We start from the raw sequence: 11,961 nt of genomic DNA, 5'->3' as shown, positions 1-11,961 counted from the left end.
TCTCACACATATCTCTTTCTCTGCTATAAATCAATATCAAATAGGCCGTGACTAAATGTAATTGAGCATGACTGAATGTAATTAGGTATGACTATATTAACTAGAGCATGACTAGAGAGAGAGAGAGAGAGTATCAAATCCATACTTCTCATCTACTAATAATGAAGTATGTATAAATAAATATGAATATTTATACATAAATATTGAATACTTATAATGAAGTGAATATAGATAGAGGAAAAGTTCTCATAGAGTACATACCGCTTCATCATCAATGTTAACCAATTCAGGAGTTCTTCCAACTCTAAGTATAGTGACATCACTACTGAGTGTGTGAGAGCTTCTAACACATTGAAGAAGATTTATCTCCCCAACATGCAAAAAAACGGGATTGTGTAGGATATTTCCTTATGGATAAGCCGACTTTATCGTTAGGAGATGATATGTATATTTCCAATGAGAAAAGTATATAAATAATAAGTTTGCGAGTAAAGCTGTTTATGGTTTCCTGTTCTAAAAATTGCTCCACTTCTTGACCGCATATCCTTTCCATTCAATGATTAGGAAAAACATCCTACTATCTCATTCACACAAAACAATGTTTCCTCTATTCCTTCCACTCTAATAAAAATAAAAGCAGGATATATGCGGTGTGAATCATTTCCCGCGAACTCTATTCTTAGTCCAGGTGTGAATTTGTTCTATTATGAAGTGTTTATTCCTTCCACTCTTATCAATTTTGAAACAGGATATGCGGTGCAAATTATCTAGTTCTATAAAAAACTTATTACTTCACTTCGCTAAAAGCAATCTACTGCTGATAGTCTCACATTCCATGTATCAAATTCTAAAGTCGCATGAAGCTGTAGGAAGGATTACCGGCAACCCTTGGCTGCATTACTGTTACAACTCACGCATTGAATGCGGAAAGCTTAATTGAGAGATCCATACATAGTAAAACATTATTGGAAATGCTAATTTTGTATAAAATTAGAGCTCTATATGATTTCATTATAATAACTACCGATTGCATTAATTTGATGCCGGGGTGATAGAATGAGAAAAGTAGAAATTCAAGTTGTAATATAACTTGAAAGATATTAACTAAAGTGGAATTGTCTGTCATATCAGCTCCATTCTTGAATGAAAATCGTCGGCCTTATACTGAAATGAAATTGAATAATCCAATATCAACTTAATATACTCACAGTTCTCTGTACGGCTTCTGAAATTATTAAAATGGAATAGAAGTTACCAAGTACCTTTTTTGTATTCTCCCATTCATCGATTCTGATAGAAATTCCCAAATCATGAACCTGAAATTCAGATTCATCCCAGTTCTGAATTGAAACAAAACCATTTATTCTAATAAATTTATAAATTTCGATTCATAACATCATATAATATCATAACTCACTAATACTTTACTTTGTTAGCACTATATGACTATCCATAAATGTTTCCAATAGAAATTTACTATAGGAGTTGATAGTGCAGGATGTGCCTTGTACTCTTAACTATTGTTCCTACAATATACCTGTTTGATTACAATAATGACAAATTCTACTACCCTTCTTATAACTCCTATACTATGTATACCATAGGAACAATAGTTGATATATTTTACAGTTTGAAAACCTGAAAGCATTGTATGTGTCAAACTATTGGATAGAGGAAGAAGTTGAGAACCCCAACATAGATTTGAATTATGAAATTAGAATCAAGCTAGATGTTCTAGAGCATAACCCAGTAGGAATAAGGAAAGAGTTATTTTCTGTATCTGATTGCCTTGACCACATCATCAGCTGACTTGCTTTTAATTGGTATAGCAAAGGCGAACTTACTAAGACAATTGATAATAGTAATTATGTATCTATAACCTTTGTTCTGTTGAGCATATGGTATCATCTCAACAAGGTCAGCTTGATAGAGGTCATAAAGACCTTTGACTGTAACCTTTCTTGTTGGGAAGTTCCAACAAGATTGCTTCTGCAGCTTGTGCTAATACTGTCTTATCCATACTGGATATATGAACTTGCTAATTAACATTTATATAGGCATCAAGCTGTTGAGCTCAACCATCATGAACTTCCTACATGGTATGTTAAAGACAAGTTTATCATAGAAGGATGCTTCCTATTGTATTCACTATACCTTAAATGTCTAAGAGTGCTTACTCTAGAAGTTGAAGGGTGTATGGAATAAGATGTACAACATATTTCTCTTGAAATAACACACTCTCCCTTTTATTGATACATAGCATAATATATAAACTGAGCATTCATATGAATAATAAGATTATATACATTACAATACAATAGATTCAGTCCAATATATCGAGAACTATCCAGTGATATAATTCACCCAATCTATCACTTATTTCGCAGAATCCTCTGCTGAATGAGAATTTCAAGATGGCTGCTCCCTCACATAGGTCGGTATAGCTTGACACTTCGGCATCATGAAAGATGGATGTTAGTGTCTCTAGAAAGTTTTGAGCTGTTCCAAACGGTTCTGGTAGGTCCTTATCTCCAAACTTCAGAAATGGTTGTACAATCCATTGGTTGCTGGTTACTAGTAGACAGTCTCCACACTCACACATATCTGCTTGCTCCACTACAGGCTGATGTTGGTAGTGGTAGTGGTAACAGCAGGAGTACTAGCTGGAGTAGTAGCTGGAGTTCTAGTAGTAGCTGATGCTAGTTCTTTACAGCACGGTGCACAGACCTCAACTAATGATGACCGCTTCCAAAAAGTCTTGCAATGTGAATGTAGGGCGAAGACATGTGCACAGTGGATTTGTTGACACTTCCTGGCATGAGGTATGACGTCACTTTTCAAGCAATTTTCTCAGAATGCTGTACTGGGATGCATCACCATCTATTTTATAGTCATTGGTCATATCGGCAAGCTCATCATTTGATAAGGGACGTGACCGTTTAGCAGGGATAGTACTGCTTCCTGACTCATTGACCTTATCAATGAGCTCATCATGTGATGAGGAATGTAAGCTGTTGAACGTTTAGCTGTTGTAGTACTGCTAGCTGCCTGAACCTTGGGAATTTCTTGAGAGTCAATCATCTCTTCCTCCTCATCCTCCTCCTCCTCCTCCCGCTCCTCCTCATCCTCCTCATCAATGTGTGCTAGAGTGGGGATCTTGTAATGTCCATGTGCAAGAGTTGTAATTCCATCATCTAGAATATACCTCTTCTCATCAGCTTTGCTCAGTGCCTTCTTTCTCATGACTTGGGTCATGATCTGATGTTTCCTAGTGCCAAACATCACTTGTTCTCTATAGATATCCTCATCACCATATAGACAATCTAGATAGTCTTGGAAGCCTATGTAACGTTCAGCATCTGGATGCATTTTTGAGAGTTCTCGCCCAAGTATTGGTCTCCTCACTCCTTTAGCTTTCTTTATCAATCCACTTGTCAGCTGATTTGGATCACTATTGTAACACCTACAGGCATATAGCTTTGATCGCAGGCCTACATACTCAAGTGGCGCTCGGCCAGCATATTCATCTTTAAACTTGCCAAGCACCATTTTGTTTGCATCTGAGTAGCATGGGTGGCCTGCAGGGTACTCTGAAGTGTCAAAGGTATCTTTCAGTTGTTGGTTGTTGATGATGTCGTTGTATAGGTTCTCAGTTTTCACGATGTAGAATAAGCTGTCAGTATCCTGATAAAGCAGTTGTGGGTTCTCTTTGTACGTAGGTTTCATCACATTGTAGTGGAACTGGTACATAAGGGTCTTGCTTATGTCCAACACTGTCAAACCAATGTAGATGGGTTTGTACAGCTTTACTTTTTCCTTATGCATCGTAACAGCGCAAATATTCTCACCAAATATGATGCGGTCCTTGTAAACTGGTCGAGCAATCAGTTTCTTCAATCGATTCTCATCATTCACTAGCTCCATACTCACCCTTTTTCGCACATTCTCCATCATCTTACCAAACACAGCGTTGTTCATGAGTTTGAAGAAATTTTTCTCTAACTTATTCTTCAACTGCTGTCGAAGTCTGGTGTTTAGCATGATGTAGGGTGCTGAGAAGTCCTCCTGCTCAAACCGCACACCTCGATGAACTTTAGTGATTTTCAATCCATGCTGTACTGCTTGCTTGAGGGTGCGGTAATGACATACATATCGTTCACGGTTGCTTAGAGCTGTCATGAGTCGTACATGATTGGATTTGAGAGTTTTTTTGTTCTCTGCCAGGAATGGGAAGTCATTGTGCTCATCATGCAATTCGGAAGGGTACTCAATGTCCACCTCCAAGATGTAGCCAATCTTTTGAACATCTCCAACACCCTCAATACCTCTGCTCACCCCCTCCAACTCATCTTTCTCCATCCACTGGAATTTCCGGCATGGAAGTGGTTGGCACATTGCCCAGCCATACAGGTTGTTCGCATCTGTGTACAAGAGATATGATGTAGGCTTCTCGGGGTCAATAGGCGCTCCTGTGTAGGCATTGTTGGCTACAGCATGACGGTGTATACAATTTGTTATTCCTCCTCTGATACCTCGCTCGATAAACATGTACATGTCATAGTCAGTAAGGAGCTCAAGCTTGACTTTAGTATATTTCAGCATGACATCAAAGGAAAAGCCTGGAGATGTAAAGTAGTGAGCACAATCCAAATCATAAGTCTTCATGCATACATAGCGGAAGCTCTCAAAGATATCAGCCAACAGGAGAACATCTGTTTTCAAGTATAGGTCACTGTATTCTCCTAGAGTTCTACAACTGAATTGGTTCCACACAGTTTGAGCATGTTCATAATCATCACTGCTAACACTCCTATAAACCAGCTTGCTGGAAAATTCCTCTTTGGGTGGTAGCAATGTTTCTTCGAGTCTCTGCCATGAATCGCAGTAGTCGCATGGAAACACTTCTTTCCTTGAGACAAGGCTCAATTTGTTTCCAAACACCTTGGCAGTATGTGGCAGCACTTTGAACAAGTCTTCTGGATTCGATGCTGATTTGACTAGGTTGGTGACCAGATTGTCTAAACTATCAGGCGTAAACCGGAATGTATCGATGAATCAAAGGTGCATTTTTGGAGATATTTGTTTGGTGAATGATATATACTTTTCCGATGAATTTGGGATGACAGACAGCCGATCCTTATCTCTACCTAGCTCTGGAATAATGAGGTGTGTATCATAGTTTGAAGAGTTGTGGAGAAACACTGGTATGAATGATTGTCGCTCTCACTGCAGGTTGCATTTACGGCATAATGCATTCCGGTAGATACCAGTTATATGACAATGGTCATACACCTTATCTTTATTGAACCGTTCATTGCAGGCCTCACAGAAATCAGCTGCATTATGTCATTCTTCCTCTCTTTTGGTTAGTGGGAGCAACTTGATATTCCTGCAGTCAATTGCCTCATCTAAATCTTTTGCATACATGGTGAGGGTCTTCATGAAATGTTTGGCGGCATCAGGACCCCTGTAGACAATCGGCTCATGAGGGATTAGGTTAGTGATTGTCAGCCAGGAATCTTCCAAATATGGGTCCCGCACAAAGTATAAGCAGTAACTCATTGCCCGATGGTACTGGATAACTTTGGTAGCTTCACCAATCCATTGTTCATTGTCTTCATCAGGTTTCTCCAGGATGCACTCAAAATCGGCGTATGCTACAACAGGTACTCTATACTTTTGCACATGTTTCTCAAACTTCAAGGTTGGAAGTTTACCATCTTTTCCAACCTGTGCCATGATGATTCTTGCTGTATTATTGCTAGCACAATACTCCTCATGCTCAGCCATCCTGCGTTCTCCATCTCTGTTCTGGGTGTAATGGGTGAAACATCGTCTGCAGAATAATTTTATGCTGATGTTTTGTGAGTTGAGATCCCACAAGTTTTTCAAAATTTTTAATGTAGCAGTAGTGGCTATTTGATTTATGTTCATTATCATCCTCAAGGATGCTGTTTTCATCATCATCCTTACTCTCACAGAGGAGGAGGAGATCAAAGTGATCTGCCTTCATTGCATTTCCAACTCTTCTTGGAAATATAACGTTCTTCTCATCCACACCATAAATATTAACTGATACCTCTGGATTATCTTTCTCAAATATATCGATTTGACTGATGGTAGTGGGAAATCCAATGCCTGAAAAGTTGTATCTCTCCTCCAATTGATGGTATCGCTCATTGACTCGTTGAGGATTACTGCCTTGTACATGTTTGGCGAGGATAGCCCATTTGAAACATTGCTGGTCCTTGTTTATAGGATTGATGATTGCCTTTCGTGCTGATAGAAGAGGTCGAAGACTGATGTAGGATGATCCACACAGTGGAATATGTTTGCTAATCCTGATAAGCAATCCATCTATGATAAGCAAACTCCATCCACTGGAATTTCCTTCGAATTTCGACTCCTCATCCAGTAGGGTCATGCACGCTTGGTTGATGATGTCTGGAAGATTGATAATACTGAAGATGGTGTAGTTTGGAGTTTTGAAGGCGACATTCTGAAACTCTTCTTGTTCGAAGAAGGTCTTATCAAGGGTGCTGCAGAAATATGTTGCCTCCAATACTGGATTGAACTTCATTGCTCCATGTGTCTGCAGTTGCTGACTGATGATGTGAACAATTTTATCCTTCAGACTGCTCAGAAAGGTGTGGAAATCTTTGGCAGGCTCATCCTTGTATGCATTATTGTAGTATAGAGTCGTGAGTCGGGATTTGAATGCCTCCTCCAGGACAACAAACTCGTCCACTGAGTTTGCTGTTTGTTGACATCGTGCAGCTTTGCTCATCTGGAACAATGCAAAACAATATTGTATTAGTATGGTATGCAGTATTCAACTCTATATATATACCGCTATCAACAGATGTGGGGGATGAAGGCAGTGAATCAGTATCTAGGATCGTGGGTCGGGTGTGTGGGTGGGTCGGGGATGGAGGTTAGTAGGTGTTTATGTTCTAGGGATGATGGTCCGGAGCTGTATGGGGGAATGTGAATGGGGGTCTAGGATCTACTTCCTGAGGTGGGATGGGTGCTCCTGATCATTAGAACCATTGCCGCTCATGTCTGAAACGACATACACACTATCAATGTCAAACATATTGTGGGTACAGCCTAATTCTAGGGCAAAGACTTGTTATACGTTTTTTAGGTTAGGTTGAATTACAACCACCAACTCAAAGAACATAATTCACAATTAAACTCTTAACTTGTATGTATTGGAACCTAATTCATAATTACACTAGTCATTTTTGACTATGTCATTTACTCTATGTATTGGAAGCTAATTCATAATTAAACTTGTCATTTTCGAATTTAAGTCATTTTAAAATTTAATTGTCAGTCTCAAACTACTTCAAAATTCTACTCTTTTGGACTTAATTGTTAAATCATGAATATAATATAAATATATATATAACTATAAAATGCACTGGTACTTACTCTTGATGTTGATAAAGATGAAAGTAATCCAAAACCAATACACCGGAATCACACACACACATACTGGTGGTACACACATGTACTGATGGCACGACTGCACAAGACACAATGTCCCACTCCTTGCAGAACAACTCCTTTTATACCTCAGTTCAGGATCCGGAGGGAATTTTTTTTCCCTTTTTTCCCTTTTTTCCCCTTTATTCCCAATTTTATGTGTTTCTATTTTTATTATTTTTATTTTTGTTTATTTTTTTTTTAATTTTTTTTTTTTTTTTGGGGGGGGTGACCTTGAGGTTGGGGTGGTTGACCTGGATGACCTTGAGGTTGGGGTGGTTGACCTGGATGACCTTGAGGTTAGGGTGGTTGACCTGGATGACCTTGAGGTTAGGGTGGTTGACCTGGATGACCTTGAGGAAAGGGTGATTGACCTAAATGACCTTGAGGTTGGGGTGGTTGACCTGGATGACCTTGAGGTTAGGGTGGGTGACCTGGATGACCTTGAGGTTAGGGTGGGTGACCTGGATGACCTTGAGGTTGGGGGTGGTTGACCTAGATGAACTTGAGGTTAGGGTGGTTGACCTGGATGACCTTGAGGTTAGGGTGGTTGACCTGGATGACCTTGAGGTAAAGGCCAGTTCTGGCACACTTGTGTGCCAGTACCGGCCTTTTATATCTACTATCATATATCAGGAAAAATGATCATGGTGACTCAATATGCAATGAGAAGGAGATCAATGCTGAGATTGATACGCATGTACAAGGATAAGCCTGTTTATATATTATCATTTATCAGGAGAAATGATCTTGGTGACTCAATATGGAATGAAAAGAAGATCAATGCTGAGATTGATGCACATGCTCGAGGAAAAGCATGTTTATATATCATTATAATTTAGGAAATATGATCTTGGTGACTCAATATGCAATGAAAAAAAGATCAATGCTGGGATAAATGCGCATGCACAAGGGAAAGCCTGTTTATATATTATCATATATCAGGAAAAATTATCTTGGTGACTCGATATGCAATGAAAAGAAGATCAATGCTCTGATTGATGCGCATGCTCGAGGGAAAGCATGTTTATATATTATCATATATCGGGAAAAATTATCTTGGTGACTCAATATGCAATGAAAAGAAGATCAATGCTGAGATAAATGCGCATGCACAAGGGTAAGCCTGTTTATATATTATCATATATCAGGAAAAATTATCTTGGTGACTCGATATGCAATGAAAAGGAGATCAATGCTCAGATTGATGCGCATGCTTGAGGAAAAGCATGTTTATATATTATCATATATTAGGGAAAATTATCTTGGTGACTCAATATGCAATGAAAAGAAGATCAATGCTGAGATTGATGTGCATGCCCGAGGGAAAGCATGTTCATATTATATCAAATATTAGGAAATATGATCTTGGTGACTCAATATGCAATGAGAAGAAAATCAATGCTGAGATTGATGCGCATGCCTGAGGAAAATCATGTTTATATATTATCATATATCTGGAAAAATTATCTTGGTGACTCAATATGCAATGAAAAGAAGATCAATGCTGAGATAAATGCGCATGCACAAGGGAAAACCTGTTTATATATTATCATATATCAGGAAAAATTATCTTGGTGACTCAATATACAATGAAAAGAAGATCAATGCTGAGATTGATGTGCATGCCCGAGGAAAAGCCTGTTCATATTATATCAAATATTAGGAAATATGATCTTGGTGACTCAATATGAAATGAAAAGAAAATCAATGCTGAGATTGATGCACATGCCTGAGGAAAATCATCTTTATATATTAACATATATCAGAAAAAATAATCTTGGTGACTCAATATGCAATGAAAAGGAGTTTAATGCTGAGATTGATGCGCATGTGCAAGGAAAAGCCATTTTATATATTATCATAAATTAGGGAATATGATCTTGGTGACTGAATTTGCAATGAAAAGAAGATCAATGCTGAGATTGATGTGCATGCCCGAGCAAATCCTGTTTACATATTATCATATATCAGAAAAATGATCATGGTGTCTCAATATGCAATGAAAAGGAGATCGATGCTGAGATTGATGTGCATGTGCAAGGAAAAGCCTGTTTATATATTATCATTTATTGGGAGAAATGATATTGGTGACTCTATAATCAATGGAAAGAAGATCAATTCTGAGTTTGATGTGCGTGCATGAGGCAAAGCCTTTTTTGAAATTATCATATATCAAGAAAAATGATCTGGGTGACTCAATATGCAATGTAAAGAAGATCAATGCTGAGATTGATGCGGATGTGCAAGGAAAAGCCTGTTCATTTATTATCAAATATTGGGAAATATGATCTTGGTGACTCAATATGCAATGAAAAGAAGATCAATGCTAAGATTGATGCACTTGCCTGAAGAAAAGCCTGTTTATATATTATCATATATCAGGAAAAAAGATCATGGTGACTTAATATGCAATAAAAAAGAGATCAATGCTGAGATTGATGTGCATGTGCAAGGAAAAGCCTGTTTATATATTATCATTTATTAGGAGAAATGATCTTGGTGACTCAATATGCAAAGAAAAGGAGATCAATGCTGAGATTGATGTGCATGCGCAAGGAAAAGCCTGTTCATATATTATTATAATTTAAGATATATGATCTTGGTGACTCAATATGCAATGAAAAGAAGATCAATGCTGGGATAAATGCGCATGCACAAGGGTAAGCCTGTTTATATATTATCATATATCAGGAAAAATTATCTTGGTGACTTGATATGCAATGAAAAGAAGATCAATGCTCTGATTGATGCGCATGCTTGAGGAAAAGCATGTTTATATATTATCATATATTAGGGAAAATTATCTTGGTGACTCAATATGCAATGAAAAGAAGATCAATGCTGAGATTGATGTGCATGCCCGAGGGAAAGCCTGTTCATATTATATCAAATATTAGGAAATATGATCTTGGTGACTCAATATGCAATGAGAAGAAAATCAATGCTGAGATTGATGCACATGCCTGAGGAAAATCATGTTTATATATTATCATATATCAGAAAAATGATCATGGTGTTTCAATATGCAATGAAAAGGAGATGAATGCTGAGATTGATGAGCATGTGCAAGGAAAAGCCTGTTTATATATCATCATTTATTGGGAGGTTGATCTTGGTGACTCCATATTCAATGAAAAGAAAATCAATGCTGAGATTGATGTGCATTAGTGAGAAAAAGCCTGTCTTTATATTATCATATATTAGGATATATGATCTTGGTGACTCAATATGCAATTGATTCAGCAGTTTTGGATTAAAGGCTTGTTTCTTGGCAATCTTATGCAGTCTATCTCTCTCTCTAATGGAACAAACTGAGCCCTGGGTTATCCATTGCTTATGCTTTCTCAGTTTAGCATTTGTCTTAGCAAGAGGTTTTTAGCTGAATTGTTAAAATCCTCAATTATTTCAAAAAATTGGTTGCAACTTGATTGATATCTAACTGACTAAGCATAGCGTCCCAGCCCTGGCGAGCTGATGAAAAGGAGAATTATGCTGGGATTGATGCGCATGCATGAGGCAAAGCCTCATTTTAAATTATCATATATTAAGAAAAATGATCTTGGTGACTCAGTTTGCAATGAAAAGAAGATCAATGCTGATGATGCGCATGCGCAAGGAAAAGCCAGTTTATATATTATCATATATTAGGAAATATGATCTTGGTGACTCAATATGCAATGAGAAGGAGATCAATGCTGAGATTGATGCGCATGTGCAAGGAAAAGCCTCTTTATATATTATCATTAGTAGTATAAATTTGCCGGCACGTGCCAGAGTCGTCCTTGCACCAGAACCGGCAAATTCTCAAGGTCACCTAACCTAACCTAACCTAGCCTAACCTAACCTCAAGGTCACCCCAGGTGACCTAACCTAACCTCAAGGTCACTTCAGGTGACCTAACCTAACCTCAAGGTCACCCCAGGTGAAAAAAAAAAAAAAAAAAAAAAAAATTAAAAAAAAAAAAAATAATAAAAAAATTAAAAAAAAAAAAAATTAAAAAAAAAAAAAAAAAAACTAAAAAAAAAAAAAATTGAAAAAAAATAAAAAAAAAAAAAAAATTAAAAAAAAAAAAAATTAAAGAAAAAAATAAAAATCATAAAAAATCGCAATTAAATGAAAGTAAATTCACAACTTTTGGGAGTGGTGGGAGACTGTTTGGGTATATATATGGGAGCTCCTAGCCATAAGAGCTATCATTGTGTTGCTTACCTTGTTGGAGACAAGTTGCTGTGTTTAGTGTGTGTGCTACAGTGCAGTTAAAGTAAGTACAATCTATATTGTTTATTATTAGACCCATTTTGATTGTGAGTCCTCACCATTCAGTTTGACCCATTTTGATTGTTTATTTCAAATAATAAATACTTTGTGTCTTCTCACACACATTCAGTTTGAGAATTTTCAAAGACCCATATTGATAAATACTTTGTGTCTTCTCACACACATTCAGTTTGAGAATTTTAAAAGACC

General features: G+C 37.4%; 1 protein-coding gene across 1 annotated transcript; it reads right to left on the bottom strand.

Annotated features, from left to right (window-relative positions):
- Nucleotides 1-1,933: 1,933 nt before the first annotated feature.
- Nucleotides 1,934-4,179, bottom strand: LOC120354635. The gene is made up of 2 exons (XM_039442003.1): nt 3,206-4,179; nt 1,934-2,021 (listed from the first exon to the last, which is right to left on the bottom strand). The coding sequence occupies exons 1-2, from the start codon at nt 4,177-4,179 to the stop codon at nt 1,934-1,936; spliced, it is 1,062 nt and encodes a 353-aa protein (XP_039297937.1).
- Between the last annotated feature and the right edge of the window lie 7,782 nt (nt 4,180-11,961).

The sequence above is a fragment of the Nilaparvata lugens genome, chromosome X (assembly GCF_014356525.2).
Source record: "Nilaparvata lugens isolate BPH chromosome X, ASM1435652v1, whole genome shotgun sequence".
NCBI classification, from domain to species: domain Eukaryota; kingdom Metazoa; phylum Arthropoda; class Insecta; order Hemiptera; family Delphacidae; genus Nilaparvata; species Nilaparvata lugens.
Note: the sequence above shows the minus strand (reverse complement) of the source record. Positions and strands in the feature narration are given on the sequence as shown.

Excerpts from the sequence above, each read along its gene's own strand:
- LOC120354635 (XM_039442003.1), bottom strand. The coding sequence starts at position 4,179 with ATGACAGCTCTAAGCAACCGTGAACGATATGTATGTCATTACCGCACC. Across the intron at positions 2,022-3,205 it reads AGCAAAGCTGATGAGAAGAG|TATGGATAAGACAGTATTAG; the intron begins GTATATTCTAGA and ends TCATATATCCAG.